Source organism: Peromyscus leucopus, chromosome X, assembly GCF_004664715.2.
Source record: "Peromyscus leucopus breed LL Stock chromosome X, UCI_PerLeu_2.1, whole genome shotgun sequence".
In the NCBI taxonomy this organism is placed as follows: Eukaryota; Metazoa; Chordata; class Mammalia; order Rodentia; family Cricetidae; genus Peromyscus; species Peromyscus leucopus.
Window position 1 is genome coordinate 95307515 of NC_051083.1, and position 25372 is coordinate 95332886.

The window sequence follows — 25372 nt, forward strand, 5'->3', positions numbered from 1 at the left end:
CTGTTTCTGTACATGAAGGATGCAGAGTGGGGTCACACAGGGCACCACCCGCGGTGCTACAGGCCACCATATCATCAAGGACTAGTTTCAGAATGGTGCAGAAGCTGAGGACGAGCTTGCCTTGCCTAGTAGCTGCCAGCGCCAGGACTGCTGATGGTTTAAATGATTGCTTTCTTTAGCTTAAAGAAAATCCATGAAAACTGTGTATAGAATTTAATGCTGTTCCGTATGTTTTCCTTATAATAACATTTGCTTTGCTTAACCATGATAGAAATAAAAAGACATATTGTGGTGCTGACCGTACCTCAGTAGAGGCAGTGAGCAACCAAGAAACCAATAAAGCATCTTGTCCACAAAAACCAACAATGACAGAATCATTTGTACAATTTTATTTGCAAAGAAAGGAAGAAATAGTAGAATCTTTGCTACTATGATCATTTTGAAGGACGGAAGGAAGAGTTTTATGTGCAGGCAAGTTGGAATTAATTATTTTGGAATTCCAAGCTCCTTAGATTGAAGGATTATTACTAGCTAAGTTCTATGGGCTTACTTGATAAAGCCAGAAACTCCTGGGGTCCTAACTAGTTCAAAAAATTGGACTAAAGCAACAAAGAGCAGCAGCCAGCTGGGAGGCAGCTGGCTCATGTGCCTTCACAAACTAGTTGAAAACTGAAAATGTCAGTCTCTTATCTAGTTCTTTTCTCTACATGACTCCTTCATACCTACCAAGCTGGCCAATTCTTTCTTTTGCCCAAATGACTTTTTTAAGTTGTTTTGATCAAAGTGACTGGCTGTTTCAGTGTCACTTAGCTACAGCTCTATTTCTAGAACAGGAGAGGTACATGTTCAGTCCAACATCACCCCCTACTGGTTTGCTATTAGAGACCAGAGAAATGTGTGCTAAGTCTTAATCGTCTTGAATTATCTTTCCTTTTTCCTTAAAACACTGAGTACCCCATTTTCTTCCTCCCCTTTGAAGAATCACTTTCCTAATCACAAGATGGTCCCACCCTGTCCATCTATAGATACTCACGTAGCCCGGTTGATTCCATTCGTGAAGCTGTGTTTACAGTGTCGCCAAACAAGCAGTATCTGGGCATGGTGAGGCCCACTACTCCAGCAACAACAGGCCCTATTAAACAGCAGGAGAGTGGGGCTGGAGTCAACAAGTGTGTACTCAACACTACTAGAAAAGACCCACAAACAGGGTGGGGGCAGCTTTGCAGAAGAACCAAAGTTGCCATCAAACCAATCTAGAAATCTAAAGGAAGACTGATGATTGAGTAATGAACTCTAGTCTACAAGAAAGCAAATTTACCATGCTCCAAACATGACTACCTTTCTGATTTACACCTCTATTGTAGCAACAGTTTTACTCAAAATGATGATATCTGCCAACAACGATAAATAAACATCAGGATCAAACCAGAAAAGCCTGAACAAGGACTCAGGATTCAAACGGGTTTGTTGCAAAGAGAAAATGTGACTGTTTATTGTGCCTTAGGGTTGAAAGAATCTTGTAAGTCTATCTCCCAACTGTGTCTACAAAGAGAATTATTGCTCAGACAATCAGAAAATGTGGAAACAAGTAGAGCTGCCTTTCCATTATCTGTGGTAGGAGTGTAGAAGAACAGTGCGCAGAGATAATCTAAAATTATTTCCCATTTGTTCTTGCAGGAATTTTTGTTCTTACACTATTATGGCCGTGTTACATGTTCAAGATAACTGGGAAAAAAAACACTTCAGCAGGCAGACAGAAAAATGAGTTCAACAATCTACTGAAAGGCCCCCAGCCTTACCTTTCTGATTTTTTATTTTTCTATTAAAATAGTCAGCATTATATTTTTGCTGTTTCCTATGTTAAAGGCATTGTTTTTGTTTCCAGGGGTTCTTTCTGCTGTGAATAAGAGCAAACCAGAACTAAAACTGTATTTTTTTTATTTTAATTCATTTCTTTCTTTTTTGTAGCATCTACTTGGGTATCATGGCAGGCACTATGGGAGTTAAAAAGAAATAATATATGGCCTACATTATACCAGATATTCACATCTGAATGAAGAGAAGAGACTACCAAGCAGGAGGCAAGCCAGGCAATGTGGCTGAGGCCAAACAAATTGTACAGACAGAAGAACTGGAGCAATTTAGAAGGTGAAGAGTCATAAGGAAGAAGGTTCCTGTGGGCAAGGTTTTTCCTGACTCTTGGAAGGTGAGTAGGATTCAGTTACAGGGAAAAGAGACATAAATGAAAGGTTTGTGATTGAGACTTCAGAATGCATGGTCTTTTTGGAAGTTCTTAGAGAAAACATTCTTCCAGTTCAGGCATCTGGGGAGAAACTACAGATAAGTTTGGGTTAAATGAGTTGTACAAAATGCAGTCGTTAGCCCACTAGAGAATTTTGAGCAAAGGTTATATGCAGAATATTCTTTGTCTTTTTTTCTTCTCTGGTCAGTGTATTGGATGCATTGAAGGAGGAGTGGATAAACCTATAGAAAAGCTATTAGGCATTTGATGTCGTGAAACCAAATAGAAGGCTTTGGAAAGGAGGTGATGGTGGAAAGTAGGCAGCCAAAGTGGGGACCTGAATGACAGACATTATGAGAAGAGAACCAACAGGCTTCCTGGCTATCTGATTGAGGACCATCACTAAACTGGCATGGGGCTCTAGGTTTATGTTCATTCATTGGAAAAGACAGTTTGAAAATTTAAATACGTTACATTTGAAATAATTATGAACTGCCGGGAGGCAGTGGCACACACCTTTAATCCCAGCACTCAGGAGGCAGAGCCAGGCGGATCTCCGTGAGTTCGAGGCCAGCCTGATCTACAGAGTGAGATCTAGGACAGGCACCAAAACTACGCAGAGAAACCCTGTCTTGAAAAACCAAGAAGAAAAAAAGGAAAAAGAAAAAATCAGGAACCACCTAGACTGAGGTACGCTTAGGACACTGCAGGTGTGACACTGGAGCACAAATGAGGACAGAGTTTTCTTTGGAGAGAGGGTGAGCAGCTGCTATAGTCAATGAAAAATATGAATAAGATATGGTCCCTTCTGCCAAAGAGCTTAAAGTCTAATGCGGTATAGACAAGACAGTGATAATTATGGGAAGGATGAATAGAGAGAGGCAAGCATGGAAGCAATATGGTGTTATTAAAATGATCAGTCCAGGAAGGAGATGCTGGTGGCCTAGACTTGAGTAGTGATTGTCAAGAGGACACAAGAGAGTCTCAAGAAATGTCTAATAGGGAAAGAAGTTTAAAACCTCGCAGTTGGGGCTGGCAAGGTGATTCAGAAGACAAAGGCACTTACCACCAAGCTTGACAACCTAAGTTTGAGTTCCAGGACCAACATGATAGAAGAAGAGAACCAAGTACTGTCAATCGTCCTCTGACCTTCACATAAGCACTGTGGCATAAACACATACATGGTAAAATAAAATAACCAGTAGCTGGTTGAATATTGAAGGTCAGAGGGAGAGAGGAGTCCAGGATGACTTCTATGATGATAATCAGGTCGTTGGCAGTAACACTAAATGAAATATAAAGCACAGGCTAAAGAGACATTTGTATGGGAAGAAAATAATTCTGTTTTAGACCTGGTGAGTCTAAGGACAAAGTGAAATGCTCAGGTGGAAATGTCACACATAGGTGTGAAGCTTAAGGGAAAAGACTGTCCTGGAGCTGTAGTGTTAAAAGGAAGTGTTGTAATTACATTTTAAGTTCTGAAACAGTGTTTATAAAATAGATAAATTGTCTACAGTCACCAGCATATATGTAATACTTAAGTGGAAAAGAAATTGGGGGGAGGTGCTTGAAGACATTTATGAGAGAGGGGATAAGTCCAGGAAGAAAATGTTCTTGATTAATTGATTACATTATCCTAAACCTCACAAATACTTGGCGATCTTGTAGCATAGTAAATGTAGACATGGCGGTGAAAACTGAGAAGGGTAGGCACCAGTCTATACTGGTGGTATAGACAGAAAAGGAGCTGCTGTCCACTGCCGCTGTGGAGGTGGAATAAAGAAGGAAAACTGGCTAAGCAGAAAGAAATGAAGCATTGCTGGACACCAGGATAATCCAGCTGTCCAGAATCAGAGGACGTCTACACATTTCTCCTTCTTCTTCTAAGGCTCCTATGAGGCACATGCAAATGGTTTCTCTTGCCTTCACTAGCTTCTATTACCTGAGTGAAGGCCTATACGAATTCGGACTGGCACTTCTGGCATGTGTCGCATCTTAAAGGTGCCCACAGAGCTCAAGATATCCAGGGACATGTTGGCAATCTCAGCAGCATGCCTACTGCCATTCCTCTTTGGGAGGCCCGAGGCCACCATATAGGCATCTCCAATGGTCTCTACCTGGGAATTACAAAGAGTAGGATTAACAAACATGTAATCTATTTGTATTACGAGAGAGAGAGAGAGAGAGAGAGAGAGAGAGAGAGAGAGAGAGAGAGAGAGAGAGAGAGAGAGAGAGAGAGAAAGTGTTTCAGGAGTATTATGGAAGCCAAATATGTAAAGTGAGGAAGACAGTGTGGGGTTGTCAATAATTCACAGGCCTAAAAGTCCATCAGAATCATTTAAGGAGCTTCATTAAAATACTGATGTATAGGCCTCACAAGCAGAGATTCTGAAGTAAGTATAGCTTCTTCAAAGGCTATTGAATGACCCTAGGAAAATATCAAGCTTCAAGAAATTTCTATATGAAGGGAAAGTGGGACTATCCCCAAGATGTCCCTGGCAAATTACTTGGAGAAAATGTACCCAAAATACTGTCAGAGAGAAAGCCTTTCTCTATCTAATTTTAGAGAAATGGGCAGCCTTGGCAAAGCACAGAGAAAGGCAAAGAATGACAAGAAGAGTCCACCTCCTGATTTGTCATGCTAATATGACAATGTCACAAACCTTTTGGCTATGTGACCTAGGTCTTTCCCCACCAATCACCTCTTCCTCTCCTATTGCTATATCCTTGAGAGGTGATAATTCTGCCCTTTGCCTATTCTGCAAGAACAAGAGATTTTTTTAAAAAAGAATCTGATCTGGATACTTGGAAATAAAGACGAGTCTCTGCTCTTCATCTTCCCCATGGAGTGTGCTCACTCTTTTAGGTAACTCGTACATGGGAGTTTTTCAGAAGAATTCAAGTCACAAGCAAACTGGAAGGACTTCTATGAAATGTGCCAGTCAGGATGGCCTACTACGAATTTGATTACAGCTAAAAAATTTAATGAAATTCTGGAGACATACTGCCCTGCATAGAATCTCAGACTCACCACTTACAATCAAGGGGCAAGTCGCTTAATTCCTCTTTGCTCCATCCAGTGTGCCCATCTTTAAAATAAGATGATGTCAATGCCTCACTTGTAGGATTTTTAGCACTAAATAATTTAATGTGCATCAAAGCACTTAAAACTGAGCAGGTGGATGATACCATACATTAAGTGTAAGTTATCACTACCACTACCATCATCACCACCAACAACAACAAAAAAGCATATCTTAAAGTCAGTCTTAGGACTATGGTTATTCAGTTCCATAAAATGAAGTTTAGGATTCACCAACGGGGCTCACATAATGGCTTTCTAAATAACCAATAATAATGGACATTAGCCCCCATGGGACTTTTACTTCAATGTGCTTCCCTTCAGTCTCCCAGCATTGGTATGGTTTGGAGGGAAGATTTCCATTGTCAAATGGCCGTGACAGACTTAACAAAAGAAGGGTTAGAATGCAAATGTTATTTGGGAACAGTGAGTTAGTGGCTGGCCATTATCAGAGCATGGTAGTTGACCACTTAGCTTTGATAAGTTGTTACCCCAGAGACCCCAGTGATATAAATGAGGACATTAGAACACAAAGCCCGGCACAGGTGAGCCCTGGTATGTAGATGGCTATGAGGAATTATGGGATGCAGCAAAGGACATTTCATGGGAAGCAAAGACATAGAAAAGGATCTGGTTGAAATGGGGCAGTGGAAGAAGGGAAAGTGAGAACAAATCACCAACTTCTGCAGTAGACTTACTTCTCACATCCATTTTAGATTATCAAGTTCCAAGGGAGGTGATTCCAATTTTATAGGTAAGGAAAATGAAAATACACACACATTCGGTGACTCACTGATGGTTCAATTTTTATTTCCTTTGCACTGTGTTGTTTTTAATAAACAGGCTTGAAATTTTAGATTCCATTTTTGGATTCAGACAGCCCTGTTCCATCTTAAAAAACAAACCACTAACTCCGTACTGCAGCCAAGAAGTACCAAAATAGCTAATGGCTTCATCCCCAGGACCCCCAATGATTGTCTGAGCAGAATCAGCTGGATTGATTAAACTAGTGGCTGTGTTACTGCCCATGCTGAATCATCTTTGATTTTAGTTTCAACTGAATTAGCTTTCAGTGATTTGTTTTTCTCTTCAGGCTTCTTGAGTTCAACAAGTTAAGACAGGTAGTCTGATTCCATAGATTTTTTTTTCCTCCACAGTGGTTTCCATGTGCATTTCTTGATTAGTTTGCAGCTCCTACTGATTGACAGGTATGATGTCTATTTCTGAACCCTATTTAGATGACATAGTTTAGCCCTTAAGGGTCTCTATCTGACTAATCTGAGATAAATACACTGCCTGGTGTGTGATTTGAGAGCTGGACCATTTGAGGCTACTGTGAAGGATCCGATAAATGAAGCTACTCATTCCCCAGCTTTTCCATGGTTCCTAAGACATGAGTTATCTAAACTTCAGGATACCTGAAGCATCTTTTTCCTCCAATATGACAAGTATCCATGCCACTAGCAACTTGGGAATGTCTCGACAGAACTATGAGACTTTTAGTCATTTTCTACCTATTTCTACCTAGAGACAATATACCATGTAAAAGGAAAAATAGTAAGGAAGCATTGGAACAACAAGAGTGAAAAGAGTTATCTGTTTTCTCCTCATATTCTGCAACCTTTGATTTAAAAAAAAAATGGAACTAAGCTGGAAGGATGGGAAATGGTGAGTTAATACTTCTTCAAACTTTAGATGAATAGATGTACTTTGGGTTAGCCTGTATCAATCCCCAAAAGTTGCATCTTTAGAATACTCTGGTGTAATGCTGTGTTCCTTGTATAAAAACAATACCTAGGGCTGGAGAGATGGCTCAGAGGTTAAGAGCACTGGCTGTTCTTCCAGAGGTCCTGAGTTCAATTCCCAGCAACCACATGGTGGCTCACAACCATTTGTAATGAGATCTGGAGCCCTCTTCCTGCAGGCATACATGCAGGCAGAACACTGTATACATAATAAATAAATAAATCTTTAAAAAAAAAACAATACCTAGGGAGAAAATCAAATTTTCATAGCATGTATTATATAAACATAAACTTTACCTAGGGCAGCCATCAACTATGAGAAAATCATCAGTATTTCTGTCATCTTTTCATTACCCAGCACAATACTTTCTACACTGTGAAGATGCATCCAATGAACTACAATAGGTCTCCCCATCTTAACCTCTTCTTAGTCATAATTCTAGAAAACATCTCAAAAGAAATCTTTCTGGCAATCTGTTCCTTATTTGAGACTTGTTCTGCCTGGCCTTCATTCTCAACAGAATAGTAATGGAGTGATGTGCTACCTTAATTTTCATTCCTAAAAGACAACATTCTGCAAAATTGCATCCTTCAATTTTGGAATACACATAAATAAAACTCATGTACAAAGTTTCATGCTAGAAAGCATTAGTCTGCTAATTAACATACCTTGTAGACATCATGACTACCAATGATGGCATCAAAGAGTGTGTACAGGTCATTCAGAAGATCCACCACTTCAATGGGCTCACTCATGGCTGAGATGGTGGTGAAGCCCACAATGTCACTGAAGTACAAGGTGACCAAGTCAAATCCCTCAGGTTCAACTGTGCAGCCCTTTTTGAGGGATTCAGCAACTGATCTGAAAAGTAGACATAGCTATTCCTAAGAAGAGATTAGCCTCCTTATGTAGCACACACTAAAGACAATTTCTCTAAAAATCACTTTCAGGTAAATGGTGAGAAAGAGTTTCACCTGGGTAAGGCATATATTGAGTACAAAGAATGTGTCAGGTGCTGGGCCAGGTGCTGGAATATAACATTGAGAAGACAGATCTGGTCTCTGTCTCCATGGAGTTTCTTAAACTCCCAGGGCTTCTACCTTACCCTCTCTCTTTGGAGTAATGTTCCCTGTTAGTTTTCCACAAGACTAGTTTTAGCAATGATCTCCTTGAAGACCATATTACTTGGGGTGGGTGGGCAATGGAAATTCTAGCAACAGATAAGGGAGAAAGTCCCCTGGAAATAGGCCTGCTTCTTCTCTTTAAGAACTCCTGTTATTTGTTTTATTCTTAAATTGGCCATCCTCTTGGCTCAGTCATGAAGTAAGATATAGAAAAACCAAGCCCCCCCAAACGGAAATGATCATTATGTTCCATAGGAAGTAGGGAATTAGGATGTATGTTCTGTTTCCTTGCTTTCCAATTCTACTTTGATTTGAAGGCGTGACTCAAAGCCATTGGGAATAGAAAGGGTGACGGACAGGGGGAGGGAACAGTTAGTTGATGGGTAACTTCTTTCTTCTTTTTTTAAATGGAACACACTGCTATAATGATTCACACTCCTCGGGTATTCACACATACAGTGGCAGCATCTGTGTTAGAAGCTTTTCCGTTTTCTGTTTTTCAATTTCCAGTTCTTCAGTCCGTTCCCGGATCAAATCTTCCAAGTTGCTAGAATACTGCTCCAACATCCGAAGCATAGAATCAATAATATTAGTCTTTTTCCCTTTATTGAAAGTTTTAAACTAAAAGTAAAAGAGAAAGAAGAGCCTATGACTACATGAGCCCCAAACTCAATACTGATGGAGCAGGCCTCACCACAAATCTTTTCCTCTGAAGGGCCACATCAGCAGAAATGAGCCCAGATATAAATAGGAAAGGTCTCATTGTCACCCTGCTCCATTCACAGAGCACTTTCCATTCCATAGCCCCCAAAATTTCCTCCCTTACTCCTGATTCTTTCGAGCCTGAGCACAGAGGTTCAGAGCAAGACATTCCAGTTCTGAAATGCTATAACAATAGTAGCCAGTTTTAAGGAAATAGGGTTTGGTCTAGAGCCCAGGTCAATTGTGGGTAACATAAGGAGAAATAGGGCAGGAATTGATGTTTTATCATTGAAGTTATTAACCTACAAAACCACCCTTATCCTCAAATGATACAGTGTTGTCAAAGACGGTCTTGACTACACAGAGTGTTCCAAATATAACATGGCAAAATTTCCCTCTACTTCTTCCCATGTGATCCAATACTAAATGGTTCCATCTAGTATCTGCCTTTCATATCAGTCAGGGTCATGTAGAAGTTTGGCTAGTTTTGGCCTGTGTTGTTCCTTGATTTCTAAGAGGTTGCTGCTTGGTATGAATGTTCAATAATCCTCTCCAGACCTTGTCCATCTGCAAAGAGCTTAGTAACAGAAGCACTACAATCATGAGATGGTAGCTCCCTCCATGATGTTATAGTCACCATGTTCAGAACCAGAAAATATTGGTAGTGGCTTTGCTGGGTAGACTATGAAGGTTCTGCCCAACAAAATTTCTACAGCATGGCCACACATGCTCTGTATAGCACTCCTTGCCCCAAGGTGGACAGTAGAAGGTTCCTTCTAAAATCTGTCCTCATCTATATGTCCACAAAGATGCGAAGCAGCCAGTTCAAATCCTCTGGGCTCCCCCCATAGCCTCACTTAGAGAAGCTCATTCACCTCTTTGCGTTTAAGCTGTATTAGATGAAGGAAGCAAGGAGGCTACACTTGTCATCAGACAGACTAAACTTCCAGTAAAGCATTTTAGTGAGGGTAGCCCCAGTAATGCTTTGTTTGAAAGTTGCATGATGGGCACTCTTACTATCTATCAGCAACTTCTCTCCTGCCTTCTGAAATAACATCTTTAGCATCAACACAAGGACAAATGGTTTTTCCTCCTGCCTCACAGTAAGTTTTTAGAAATGTGACCTTTATGGTCCTTTGCTTTTTCCATACCATTGAACACCTGTTTGAGTGTCCTCAAGAACTCTAGCCAGACTAATGGACTTCCATTGTTAGCTGGAGGACACGGATGACTTCCAAAGCAGGGCCCTCTCAGGCTTTCAGTCCAAGTCTTTCTCTTTTCCGCCTCAGGTACCTGCCAGTCACAAAGCAACTGAGTGCTGGACTCTAGCCAGCCTCAAAAGCTTCTCTCCCAGAGCTGACACAGCACTCACGGAGAGCACCCACAATTTCTGTAGCATGCAAGTCAACAAGGCTTAGACTGCATATGCCAACAGAGGAACTCTGTCTTGTCTTCCACCCTCTTCCTAGCTCTGACTCTAGGAAAACTATCACCATCTTTAGAAATACAATATCTTAAGGAGAGGGGTTATCACTTTCCATGCACCCATTCCCTCCAGTAGCTCTCAGGAAACCTAAGAAATCTAGTTTTATGTTCTACACGAACAACCTTTCAAACAAGACGTATTTTTTATGACCCTACATAAACAACCTGGCATCACCTAAATACTATACTCAAAAGAGTTCCTTAGAAACACTGATAGCTGTGTGAGAAGTACCACATGTGCCAGGACCATCATAGAGGATGTACTGGTCTTATTCCAGGCCTAAGGACCTCAAAGCCAGTCCTGGGCTGCTTCTTAAAGAGGAATGTCCTTTCCCTTTGTAAGGAGCCCCTTCTGCAATATAAGGACCCAACGAGTTTAGCCTCAGAGAGGCAAACTACGGGGTAATTATAATTTTAGTAGATTTACCTGGTTAAATATTTCATCAAAAGTTGGTCGTTGTTCTGCAGCCTCAGCCCAGCATTGCTTCATCAGCTGGAGACATTCTGGAGGGGCATACTCAGGAGAAACCACAGGTCTATACACAGGGGGAGGCTTTTGAAGTCTGTCTATGATTTCTGACAAGGCACAAAAAGAGAAAAGTTTGTGAATCAGGAGAAGTGCACCAGGATTCAGCAGAGAGCTAAATCTCAGCCAAGAAAGGGATTTGTCAGGAGAAAAGATGAAGGGACCTTTTCTTTAATTTCTCCTCAGATAGCTTTAATGTTGAGTACATCTCAGGAAAGGCCTTTTGGAAAAAGAGTGAGAAACTGATCAGTTGGACTCTTGTTACCATGCTATCCTGCTTCTGCTAGGTTATAGATGCAGTTTATGATGCCAATTCCAATAGGGCAGCTTCAGTATCCTGTCCTCTTCACCTGTCCCGAAGTCCCCTCATAATTACCACAACAAAGACACTGAGCCCTCTCTGTGAGCCTATATCCAGCCAAGGTTCATGCATTGGTTCCTAGGATAATCACTAAACAAAGGGAATTAAAAACAACAGTGAACAATTCGGGGCCTTATTAAGACTCTCATGGCTGTTGGTCAATGAATGCTGCTTAGAGTGGAAAATCTATTATACACCAAGCTATAGAATGGGCACTTGGCATGTGTTTGTTGTTTAATTGGATGCTCAGCACAAACAGGTGAGGTGGGTGCTCTTATTCTTCCTGTAGATGATAAAACTGGAACATACAAAGTAAGTAACTTGCCAGAAATCACATGGGTAGTGACAGAGTTCAGGTCAGAACCCAAGCTATCTCCGTCTATTACACTGCTCCGCTTCCAAATGTCTCAGGTCTCAAACTGCAAGATCACAGAACCCCTATATAGAGCCAAAAGTCTTCAGTGGCCAAAGGCTTAGTTTATCCATACCGAGTCTTTTTCCAAAAGCAGAAAACTCTTTATAAATAGGAGAAAATCATTAGCTCCCAATGTCCCCATCAACTCATACTGAGCCTCAAACTCATTTTTCTGCTTCTAGCCTTAACTTCTCCAAACCATTCTAAAAACATGTATCTGGTCATGTAACTTTCTAGTTCAAAATGCCTCCATGACTTCTATTTCCAACAGAATAAAGTCCAAGCTCCTTAACATGGCCCTGACTATTTCTTCAGACTTGCTACCCATCCCAAGTCTCCTCTCCACCACCACCCTCAACTTTTAACCTCTGCATCCACCACCAAACTTTGACTGTCTTTTCTACCTCTGCATTGACCATAAGCCTTCAGTAGTGCTACTGCATATCCTAATGCGTGATGCTAGCCTCCAGGGAAGGAGTTCTGCTCCTGCTTCTCATTTCTCTCAGCTCCTTGTATAGCACAGCTTCTTTAACCCAGAGTAGCTTGTAATGGAGCTTCCAGTGCCATAGATTCCGTGGGAACGAACCCCTTGGAAAATGACTTCTCCAGGAAGTCTACTTTTTTGTCATGACGTATGTAGTTGACTTGGTCACTTCTCTGCTGAGGCCCAGCATGGCTTATTCCCTTGAGGATTTCACAGTCCAAGGAGATAAGCAATGAAAAATATTACAAATGCTTTAGCAGATACAGAGAGATACAGGTAAGAACAAAGAGGATGCACACTGAACAAGTCAAAGGAGAATTTCCAGCATTGGTGGCAGGAGTTGCATGAGCCAAGTGGGAAGAAAGTGAGGAAATTCCAGACATTATGAATGGCATGTGCAAAGGCAAAGAGGTGGGGGAAACCATGTACTCTCAAGGCACTAGAATACTAGAAGTGACAAAGGGTAAACACAGGCAGGAAGTGGATGGAATATGAAGGGCCATTACGCCACATGTGGAGCCTGGGCTTCATTCGGAAAGAGATGAAGAAAAGTTGGAGGGCATTAAACACAGTGTGGCATGGAATGCTGACTGTGGCAAAAGACAGCTACATAACTTAGTAATATTTCCTACGTCTTTAAAACCATTTACTTTGAAGTAAATTTAGACTTCCAGAAAAATTGTAGTAGTACTCAGTGATTACCTGCATACTTCTCAATGAGCTTACTGTAATGTTAACACAAAATACCATTGAGGACATTGGTATTTGTCTAGTGCTATTACTACAGTCCTTATCTGGATTCTGTCAATGTTTCCTCTAATGTATTTTTTTTCTGTTCCACAATCCAATTCCAGATCTTTTTCTGCATGTAATTGTTGTGTCTCAATCTCTTCCAATCTGTGACAATTCTTCATTCTTTTCCTGTCATTCATGATTTAGATACACTTGATCAGGATTGGCCATTTATTCATTTATTTATAAATTCCACACTGGCCTGGAACTTGCCATCCCCCTGCCTTGATCTCCCAAGAACTAGGATAACAAGACTGTGTTGCTATGCCCAGGTGCTATTATCCCCACAAGGTTATTTTGTAGCATGTCTTTCAACTAGCATTTATCTGAAGCTCTCTAGTGATTAGGCTGAGGTTATTCTTGGCTTTTGTTTTTGTTGTTGTTGTCAAGAACCTTACACCACAAAAGTGCTATACATACCTTAGTATGAAATAGCACAAAGGTGATATACTATCTTACTGCATCATGTCAGGTGTACATGATGTAGCTGTGTCTTAACCTTGACCACTTGGTTAAGGTGATGTCACCAGGAGCCTCAACTTATAAACTTACTATTTTTCCATTTGTAGTTACTAAGCATCTTCCAAGATCAGATGAGACAGGGCGCGTTCAGAGCGGTATGGCCGTAGACAGTTACTAAGCATCTTGGAAGCTCATACTCAGACTATGCAGCTAACTTGTTTCCTTTAAAATCTCCACTAACTGATTTTATTCTTCATTGACAGATCTTACCTAACACTCATGTGTTTCGGTGGGAGACAGGCAAGAAAAATCTGTGGCATTGCTACATGAAAAGACTGGCATCATGGAGTATCATGAGCAGTACTAAAGTACTTGATAAGAAGTATCTCAGAAGAGCAGAAGTACTGCGTGATGGGGGTAGTGCAGACTAGAAAACTGACAGAGGTCCTAAAGTCCCTGGATTATATGTGAGTTTGTAAAAGGACCAGCTTCCTGGGTGAGAAAATTTCTTCCAGACGCTAAAACTGTCTGGCTCCAAGCCCTACCTTCATGTAACAGACAAGAGCAGCTCTTTGCAGAGTAGCAGGCTGTTAACACAGTCTTCCAGCAAATGGTGACCTGCTGATACGGGACACAGTGGGCCCCTAGTACCCTTTTCTCACTTTCGGCTTACCTCTGGCAGGCAGATCCATCATGCAGAAAGGAGCACCCCGGACCATCACTTCTTGCATGATGATGGCAAAGCTATAGACGTCTCCGGCAAATGAACCTAACCTGATGCCCCTAGGGGCTCTTAACAGTTCAGGGGCCGTCCACAGCAGCTCTGCAAAGAAAGAATTATCTAATAAATGCGAGGAGGATTAACTGACATCTGCAATGCCCTACAGGGCTCTGAGGGTGCTGTTTTATTAACTGCTTTATATTTTTATTAGACAGACTGGCATGCTAGTGCCCCTCAGGGTCTGAATCTATTAATATAAGTGATTACACACAGACAGAGAAAACTACTCTCTCCACCGCCCGCCCCCCCCCCCCAAACCATGCAGCAAGACACAGTATAAAGGCGTGGGGAAGGTCAGGACACCAGAAGTGAAGGCACTATCTGATGCTTGCTTTCGTGCTCTCTTGAGTCTGCAAGTCGCAGTTGGCAGGTTTCCATGGAAAGGCAAGGGCAGTGCCAGACTGGTTGCCATGGATCTGCCGCTCGCTAAGATCTATATGTGTCTGGTAATTTGATTGTGCCGGGGCTCAGGGATTCACAACTTGCTTTCTCCAGGTCTTCTCTGCAAGGATTAGAACACCCTCAGGCCTCTGGTGTTCCTTGCAGAGCCAAAAGGTACAGCAGCTACATACCTGACTCTGCAAATATTTATTGAGTATCTACTATGTAGCAGTCACTGTGCTGGGGGGGGGGGGATGGTGCACATGAAGCAAACCTTCACTCCCCCAAGAAGAGTTTACAGACCAGAGGACAAGACAGCCATGTGCATTCCTTATTGCAATACAAGAGGGTTAGTGATGAGAAGCACTGTATGGCACACGGAAGTGAATCTATTAAAAACCAAATTGGAGTAATGGCTGGGTTCTGCCGAACCTTAGGCCCTGCACGGGGTAAAAGTTTATCTCTGCTCCCATAGTTTAGCAGTCAGAACATCGAACATTTTTGTAGCAGGCACCTTAAAATATAAAGAAATTGATTTTATTATATAAAAGAGGAAGTCAAAAGAGGAGGCAGGGGTTTTTGTTATTGTTGTTTTTGAGCTATATATATAAAAAAAACATCATTTCTCTGAGTTAAAAAATTGGTTGAATATGGGTAATTTCATCAGATTTAAACTAACAAACAACTGAGCTGGCTAAATTAATCCAGGAAGACTTCCTGGAAAAGTTCAATCTCAAATGTGCTCATTAAGAAGGTCAAGGGTGCAGCTTCGGGAGCCGAGAGGTGAGGGCTTTGCAGGCAGAAAGAACAGTATGTGCAAAGGAACAAGAGGCAGAAAGGAGCAAATTGCGGGTGGTGGCAAGGTGGTAAGCAGATTAGTGGAGGGCTGAAGACAAGGGCTCTGGGAAGGAATAATGAGAAAGGAGAAATGGGGCTGGTGAAGTGGGGGGAGGAGGGGGCTGAAGAATGGGGGCAGAAGGTGAGAGGCCCTGAGAGCCAAATGAAGGCATTTGGAGTGAATACAAAAGGCAGTGGGGGTGCTGGAGCTGAAGAGGGATTTGATGAAAACCCTGTTTGGGAAGATTAATCTGGCAGTCTGCACAAGCCGGGTGGAAGGAGAAAGGCTGGAGTCAGGGAGATGGGCTAGGAAGCTCCTGCACCGTGCACCGAGAGCTCGCCTCCGTGAGGTGAGCGGGACCTGAGTGGGGGTGGGGTGCAGCAGCGAAGCGGGGAACCAAATACACTGAGGGGCTCCAATGGAAAAGGAAGTGACAGGGTCAGATACCTCCTCCCTGGGCTTCAGGAAGGAGGAGTTAGAGGAACCGTGTTTATGTCCAAACTGGAAAGCTGGAGAATGCCTGCTAAGGGGTCTAGAAGCTGGGGCCAGGGCTAGGGCTGGTGATGGCTACATTTTTATCACGTTCAGTGTGGGCTTATTAGGAAGGGAGCCTAGGAGACAAGTTCCTGCGAAGCAAGAAGGTGAGTAGAAAAGAGATTATTTCTTTTGTTAGTAAAAATCCAGGAAAGAGAGCTGGGCGGTGGTGGTGCACGCCTTTAATCCCAGCACTCGGGAGGCAGAGCCAGGTGGATCTCTGTGAGTTCGAGGCCAGCCTGGGCTACCAAGTGAGTTCCAGGAAAGGCGCAAAGCTACACAGAGGAACCCTGTCTCGAAAAAAAAAAAAAATCCAGGAAAGAGAAGTGTAGCCTTATTTTTAGACAACCATGGTGAAGAGGCCTGAACAAAAACTTCTAGACTTGGTCTTCTTCATGTGCTCATCTTCTCACTTTGCCTTTCAAGTGTCTTTTCCCAGGAACAGGCACCTCTGACTTCCAACTCAACACCCACCTCTGTGACAGTCCCTGGTACACTCACAACAGAGGTCCACTCATGGTGGTGGTTTGCTTTTATGTCTCCCTTCCTAGAAAAACGTATTTACAAAAAAAAAAAAAAAAAAAAAAAAAAATGACTGAATGATCCTTTAGTCCAAGGAATGTCTTCCCTGACTGTGAGATTTCAAACAGAGGAAGTTGAGGAGGGAGCGCCAGAGTGGATACTTGAAAGCAAAATCAAAAATGGCACTTGTTTCTGGCATGCTCTCCCTGCACATCTAAAAGCATGAGACGGGGAAACAAGCAAACTGTCTGGTAAAAGCTCAGTTATTAAATACAATCATCACCAAATAGGACTTTCAGAAAGCACTGGCCTGTACATTGCTAATGGCTAAAATGAGCTTGGATCTGGACTACACTACAGTCAAGAGTGAGCAGTAAGGAACACACCTCCCCATCTTCCAACCCATGCCCACTTCCTCGTGTCCTCTCCAGAACCATGTAAGAGTCACTAGCTACCATTACACATGGGCCGTCCGAAAGGGGAGGAAAGTTACTTAGGCTTCTTTTGTGTTGGCTACAGGCACGACTTACTCTGAACTTGTCATACTGATAAAGTCAACTTTGAAGAACCATGACGATATAGCATTAAAAAAAAAAAAAAGAAAAGAAAAGAAAACAGAACTGGAAGTCAAGAGATCTGGGTTTATAAATCCCAGCTTGACTACTAATCAATTTATTTTTTCTGAACCTCAAGTTTCCCAAAGCAGAAGTTGAGCGAGATGACTTTCAAAGACTGACCATTTACAAGGCTCTATAAGCCTCATCGTTTAAGATGGAGATCAGCTCCATTGTTTCTTTTTTTCTCATTCATTCATTAATCTAACAACTATTTATTCTGCCAGACACTGTGAAGTTACCAAAGGACTCAAACCTGCTTCTTATCTCCATGGAGTTTATAATTTGGATATGGGGAATAGACAACTGAGTAGATAAGTATTACTAAGAAAGTACAAATCCACAATAAATTTGGAGACCTTAAAGATCTTGAAGAGAGCAACTTAGCTGGGTGTCAGGGGTCACAGGAAACCTCTTGATACAGCAGTACTTACACTGAGTCCTAAAGGAAGAGGACTTAGCTATGCTCAGATAAGTGTTTGTGACAACGAGAAAGGAAGAGTATCCTAGGCAGAAAGCATAGCATGTGTGGGAGGGCTGAAAGAAAGAGACAGCTTGACGTACATAAACAACCTGAAGGAGTTCATCAGGGAAGAGATAGAGGAGAAATGGTTAAGCTCAAATCAAGTAAGACTTATGTCAGTCATGTAAAAGAATTTGAATTTTACCCTAAAGGCAATGGGAAGTCATTCAGTGAGGGACACTTATAACAAAATCAGATTTGCAGTCTAGAAAGTTCCCTCTGGCTATAGTATGTAAGTAATAGACACCAATTTGGACAGTGGAGTAAAATAAGGGTGAGAAACCAAGGTACAGACAGAGACAGTAGACAGGACACAGCCACAGCCATACACACACACACACACACACACACACACACACACACACACACAGAAGCATATACACCCCTATAGGCACAGCTCCACACAAACTGAAGAAATCCTTTCCCCACTTAAGACCAAATGTTCCTACAGTTGAAAGTTTTGCCAGTCTGTGAATTAAATGTGAATTAAATGGAACTCTGGAAAAGTATTGTGTTTTACCTTTTCTCAATGTCTAATTTTTATAGAATGTTAAGTACCTGCCATCTCTGCAGCTATTATCCCAACACCCTATTGTAAAGCAAGGCAAATGGCAAACTAGGCATTCAAACTAGAATTAGACAAGTAATTACCACACAGCTATGTCAGGGACAGGGGAAGGGAGAGGGAGCAGGAGAGGGGAAATATCACAGCTGTCACTATGATTTTTCAAGAGTTTCAACTCCTCCAAAACATGAATGGACAGAGAAGGAGAAAGCTGGGGTTTTTGACTAGGTGAAGACCTGAACTGAATTGCTGCGAAGTCACTGTGTGGTCTTAGTAACTCATGAGCCTCTGTCCTCTCATCTGTAAATGGGCGAGTTGGACTAGATGGAGCCCTACTGTTTAGTGCTGCATACATTTTGGGAAGTGCAGATGTGATGCCCTCAATGACTAGCTGTCCATCTCTATCAGGCCATGTGCTTCTCTGTCTTTTATTGTTCCTGCCTCCCATGTAGCAAAGTCAGCAATCTTAAAACTTGTAAGGCCGCCGTTTTCTAGTGGCCTGTCTTTGAGGGATTGTCTGTTCTCCCACACCTCACATTTCTCTTTTAGCTTTGATGAGTTATGATTCTGCCAGGCATTCCTTGGCGATGCCACTTGTGCACTAGACAGAAGACAAAAGCACAAAATGGATGTCACAAGCATGCCTGCTTCCTTCCAAGTCTGTTGCTCTGTCTAAAGCCATCCCACACAACCCAGAGAGCACTCATTTGCAGGGTAATGCCTCCTTGCTTCTTTCTCTCTAAAAGACACAGTGCTGATATGCTCTAGTGGCATCCCATTCTAGAATATACCTTGTGGGGGTCCAACTTCTAAATTACTCTCCATTCAATCTGACAAGTATTTATTGAGCGCCTACTGTGTGCCTAGCACTCAGCAAGATTCTCCAGGGACTGCTGGGGTGTCTAAACAATACAGCCTAATCCTGCCTCAGCGGGGACTGAACATTATTGCAATGGCTTTGTTTGGAAGGAAAGGCTGGGCTGAGGTTACAGCATGCAGGCTTCATTCAAGTCCCTTGGCTTGGAAATGAGGCTGGATTTTCAACAAAAGTGAAGAGTTGAAATCACCAAAAGGCTTTAATTCAATGCATAGTTTCATTTGAACCTTGAAGTTACCTTGTGTGCATCAGAGGGTACAATTCATTGCTTACCTTCTTCAGAAGGTTCCTCTTCAGAGAGTCTCAGCATTTCTAAGATGTCATTAAAGCCATAATCTGTCACCTTTAGTACAAAACGCCCATCTACCACACAGTTCCGAGATTTCAGCCTCCCATGAATAAATTCTTTGTGGTGTAAGTATTTCATTCCCTGCAGATGATACAACAAAATTGATTTAGGCACTCATTTAACTGTTTTATGCTTTTAGAGCCAATTTCTGTGATTGTTAATGGCATGGGTGATTATGATCCAGAATTCAACCTTTCTCCCTTATTTGCAGGCAAAGCAAACCTTTCACAAGGTGTTTAGACAAAGTCTAGCTCTAAAATGCTTGACTTTGATTAAGAATCATATCTTGTGTTTATTGAGAATTATGTGCACTGGAAATCTATTGACATTTCAAGCACAAGATGGATCCATATGCGTGTAATTGCCAGGAACTGAGAGATTCTGATTTTCCTCAACAGATCTAATGCAACTTTCAGTCCATTATTAGCAGAAGTAGAAACTGGTGAGGCTTTGAGGGATGGCAATTTAACAAGAGCTACAAAATTTTTACATATGTATACTGTAGGGGTTCTACTTCAGAAAAAACATGTATGCTTGCATGTACGTACACAAACGAAGCAAGGAAAACACTCACTGCAGCTTTGATTTTATATAGTGTATAACTGGAAATAAACTAAATATCAATAAGGGAGTAGCTAGATTTATCTTGCATTCTTATCCTTGCATATTCTGTAACACTTAGAATAAGGTTGATCAGTACATACTTATTATAGTGATATAACTATAAACCAATTAGTTAGTACAAAATAGTGAGTTGCCGAGTTATGTGATGGCATGCACATTAAAAACAAATGCAATTGTTTTTAATATATGTAAATAAATGTAAAATGAATTTCAAGTCTAGCTTCCAAATTTTTAGCAGTAGCTAATTTACAGTAGAGGTGAGAAAAGGAAGAGAGTTGGATAAATGTCAATATTTTTCCCACATAGATTTGTAGCACTTGATTTTAATTTAATGTACTATTTTAAAACAAAAGAATAGCTAAAGGATGCTAGATATTTCTGATCTGTGGGATTGCTTGAGAGCCTTTATATAACATTCAAATGTGATGTAGAAGAACTCTCCATCAGATGAGTTTAATCACTCGGCAGAGAAACACATCTGTATTTTAGTGCAGTCATCTCAGCACTGTTGATGCCAAGTGTCCTTTTAGTGAACTAGCTCTGCTTTGCAGCCTGATACCTCTTTGATTTCTCATGCTTTCCATTTTCTGCTCTCAGGAAGGCATGCTCTTCAGCACTTCCAAACCTAGTCTACAATGGGCATGCTTTTCCCTAGGATAGCTAGTGACTCACCTGGGCCTGAAGAAAATTGTCATTTAGAGACGTCTCTCTTAACTAACTAGGTGTTGCTTGCATTGTGAGTAGAAATAGCACTAGAATAGAAACTGGTCGGTTTGCATTTGTATTAGCTGTGACATTACTAACCACCACAGCATTCTACTATCAGCTCTTTCACATAATAGTCAGCTGATAAATACATATTAAGAACCTATTATGTGTGCTAGATATTGCAAAATAAAGACTGTCTCATGTAGCTTCTCTGAGCCTCTGGGGGCTTGGAGAAGGTTAATTGTGGCCACTTTACAAAGGGAGAATGAGATAATGTCTTCCCCTTTCATACCTCCTTGAAAATGTTTAAGTCACTATACAAAATTCAAGGCTGTGATTAATGTGTACATAGCTCAACAAGTACTCAAACCAACTCCATTAAAATACACATACACAGAGCTTAATGTCATCTCATAGAGTTCATTGGCTTTATAGAAGATCATCCATGGACCTTTCCATAAATTCCCATTGTAGTAGTCCATGGTACATACAATGGAGCTGCTGCCTTATATAATCAGTGGACATTTGTGTTCCAGCAGTAGAGTCCCACATCCACACTTAGATATGCAAAGTCTCATCATTTAGTTCCAGACTGACACCTTCTAGAAAATGAAAGCCAGCAGCTGGCTCTAAATAGTGTGGAAAATTCTAGGAGTGAGTATTTCCCTATATCCACAAAGCAGAGAAGTGGGATATGGCTAAAGGCAGAAGAGGACTTAATGGTAAACAGAAGAGATGGAAATGTGGCCCTCGGATTGAGAAGAAACACAGGCAAATACTTTCTGTATCAATACTCCATAATGCATATGGACAAAAGGGTGGAGGGAAGGTAGAGAGTCAGTACTTGGGAGACAAGGCACAGGAGTGAAGCAATCACAATAGCCCACAGGAAAGAAAACATCTCCAAATCATACATTTCTGACCTAAAAATCTAGAACAAAAACAAGTCAAAATCTTTGTAAACTTCAAAACTGTAAGGAAAATCCAAGACTCCCTTAGTCTTGCCAGTAACCTTGATGAGATCCAGCAGTAGTGATGATTTGAACATCCAATCGAGTTTCACATCATCATTAGTCAGTATGTCTTCTAGGCTCCTCCGAGAACAAAATTCTGTCACAATGGCAAACATCCCTGAATCATAGAAGAAGCCCACTAAAGGGTTGACATTCTCATGCCGCAGGTCTTTCATCTGCAAAGAAGACATACAGAGAACAATAGCAGCTGTCTTCTTTCAGTGGCTGACTGTTGACTGTACTACACAAAAGGTACAAGAATAAGGATGTGCAAGATGCCCACATGAAGACCCCTGTTTTTATACAAATTGTAAAAAATGAGAAAATAAATATATTTTATATTCTTATTTGAGGTATGAGAAAATGATAAGATCATATGAGAAAAAATAAATACACCGCAGTCACTTGCCCCAAAAGAGCTCACACTCAGTGATAAATAATAGCAAAGTGATCTGAAAAATATATCTCACCATGTAATGTGTTTTAAAAGAGACCATGAGATGTTGAGTGAGCTCAGAGGTTAAATATCTCATCCAGAATAGCAGCAAGGGAGGGAGGTATCAAAGGAAGCTTTCCAAAGAACTGATAACTAGACTGTACTGAAGAACATACAGGAATTGACCAATTGACTTGATGGAGGGGCAGAATACTTCTGAGTGAAGGAAACGACACCAGGTTTAGTCTTCCCAGACTACTATGTAATGGGGAGAATGTGAAATATCAAGGTAGAGAAATAGACAAGAGCCACAAGTCATGGTGTGGATATCATAATTTCATTGTCCTATGTCATAATTTTATGGAGAAACCTGGGATGGAATTTAAATAACTATACTCTATTAATATTCCCATTAAATAGATATAAGAGGAAAAAAAGTCCTCCTCCAAATCATTCTCGGATTCCTAGTTGGGTTTCTGAAAAGATGGTGGTGCTGTACACCAATACAGGAAATTTGAGGAAAGTGTAGTGGCAGGTTTGGGGTGCTCCACCACATCTTGTTTATTGTTTACTGTTCATCCTGCAACTAGTTGCTATACAAGTTAGCTGATAATTTACAGTCACCACCATCTCAAGAAAACTGTCCTGTAGTCTAGATCCACTTTACTAAGAGGCTACGTCCCACCCATAGACCTCAGGCAAAGAGTGAACGGGAAAAGCTTACAAGTTCAGCCTCAAGATAAGATCATGTAGTTTACTGTTGTTTCAGCAGTTCCTCTATGCCAATGCTTTTCAACCTTCCCAATGCTGTGACCCTTTAACACAATTCCTAAGGTTGTGCAGACCCCCAGTCATAAAATTATTTTCATCACTACTTCATAACTGTCATTTTGCTACTGTTGAATAGTAATGTAAATATTTTCAGAGATAGAGGTTTGCCAAAGGGGATGCAACCCACAGGTTGAGGACCACTGCTCCATGTGAGCTCATCGTAGAGCTAGCCTCCAGCTAGGATCAAACGCTTGCTTATCTTTTACCTCTGCTCTACCTTGTTTCTTCTGTCATGTAATTTGAACAGAAATGTCCATCATAGGCTCAGGTTTTAGGCAACCTAGCAAGGTAAATGAGAAATTAAACTTCACTGTGGAGAAACTCAATCATGTCACACTGAAATAAGGCACCCAGTATATCAAGCTGGAACTTTCCTTAAATTTTTTTTTCTTTTTTTGATTCAGGGCTTCTCTGTATAGTCCTGGATGGCCTGGAACTAGCTTTGCAGACCGGGCTGGCCTTGAACTCAGCGATTCATCTGCCTCTGCCTCCTGAGTGTTGGGATTAAAAGTGTGCGGCACCACCACCAGGCTGGTTGGAACTGCTTTAGAGTGTTATGTCTGTGGTTTAGATTTCAGGAAACAGGCCTGAACTGAGATCAAATGAATGGGAATTTTAAGTGTGTAGATGGTAGATAAAATCAACGTGTACATTAAGATTACCTAAGGAAAGTATGTAGAAAACAGAAAAGGGAAAAATATATCAGTGATTAAAGGATGGAAAAAAGAACAGCATACATTTAAAAAAATTAGAGGTGATGCCATAGAAATGAAGGAAATCATATTTAGACCAATATGATTAACACCATAAGACATAATTCATAAAAATCAAATAAATATCAGAGAAGTCAGGTAACGTGAAGAAAATGGTAGTTATTAATTACAGAACAGCACTATGCAAACATGTTTACACAGAAACATACACAAATACATACTTGTGCATGAGTGGGTTCTCTGCATCTGCACATTAAACTGATCATAGATAAATTTGAAAAAATTGACTTTATACTTAACATGTATAAACAGAGCTTTTTCTTGTTACTTCCAAAACAATATGGCAATTATGTACATAGAATTTACATAGCATTTGGGCATTACAAATAATCAAGACATGATGAAAAGTATGTGGGAGGGTGTACACTGTTTGGATGCAAAGTATTCTTCCCTCTTCTGTAAGAGATTCCAGTATTCATGGCTTTGGTTGCTGAAACCAGTTCCCTGAATATAGTAAGTACAACTCTCTGGCCATATATAATTACATACATGTGTGTGTGCATACAGTCATGTATACACAGGCTTAGAATGGTAACAACATTGAATGACTAGAAACAGACTAGGTTTTAGACATATAAATGTCATGATGTGTGAAGTGAAAGAAAGAAGTCAAAGACTATCACATGGAGTTTGAAGAAGATGGCAGTCCATTTACTGGAATAAATTGTACTGTAAGACCTTCAACAAGATGGTCTGAGCCAAAATTAAGTTAATCCTGTGAGTTCAACACTACCCTGGCTACATAGCAAGTTCCATACCAGCTGGGGCTAAATAATGAGAATCTGTCTCAAAAATAAAATATTAAAAGGCCAGTGTTATAGCTGAGTGATTGACATGCTTTGAACTCAGGTTCAATCCCCTAGCACCAAAAGACATTAAATATTTGGAGCATATTTGTTATAGCATCTAACATTATCCTAATAGCCAAAACACTGGCAAATTTTGGACCTATATGTCTACCTGAACTTTACAACCATCCATCCTCAGATGTAAACATGAGAAGAGATCCTCTGTTGAAAGTAGATAGATACCTACATGCAGTCATATCCTACAAAGACTCTGAATAAGAAGGAAAGTCTGGAACATTTTCACAAGGTGAACAATTACTAGGTAGACATATACTTTATCTCTTCCATAATGCTTACTTAGCTGTCTACCACCAAAATTTCAAGGGTTGAATGCATCTTGCATCAGGACATTTGTTATTCCCCTATCTGACATAAAACCCTTAAGCATTCAACTCCCAGAGATACCTGCTTCTGAGTCAAATACTAACCCACATAATCTTAAGTACTTCCTTGGCCAATTAAAAATGGTTCTGAAATATGGCAATATTAGAATTAATCCCTCCATTACACCAGCAGTGGTGGCACATGCCTTTAATCCCAGCGCTTGGGAGGCAGAGCCAGATGGATCTCTGTGAGTTCAAGGCCAGCCTGGTCTACAGAGTGAGATCCAGGATAGGCACCAAAACTACACAGAGAAACTCTGTCTCGAAAAACCAAAAAAAAAAAAAAATTGTTCATTGATACATATTGCAGCAGCAAGGTTTTTCTACCTCCATTGGCTAGTTGGCTATACA

At 41.0% G+C, this 25372-nt stretch overlaps 1 protein-coding gene across 1 annotated transcript in view; it reads right to left on the reverse strand.

Annotated features, from left to right (window-relative positions):
* Gucy2f (guanylate cyclase 2F, retinal) overlaps positions 1–25372 on the reverse strand; it is an 85288-nt gene that overhangs the window by 8338 nt on the left and 51578 nt on the right. The window contains exons 8-15 of the mRNA XM_028876901.2: positions 21750–21926; positions 19330–19486; positions 14095–14244; positions 10809–10957; positions 8652–8815; positions 7739–7931; positions 4185–4359; positions 1034–1132 (exon numbers count right to left, since the gene is read on the reverse strand). Of these exons, the coding sequence (XP_028732734.1) occupies positions 1034–1132; positions 4185–4359; positions 7739–7931; positions 8652–8815; positions 10809–10957; positions 14095–14244; positions 19330–19486; positions 21750–21926 (1264 nt within the window). The remainder of the gene's footprint in view (positions 1–1033; positions 1133–4184; positions 4360–7738; positions 7932–8651; positions 8816–10808; positions 10958–14094; positions 14245–19329; positions 19487–21749; positions 21927–25372) is intronic.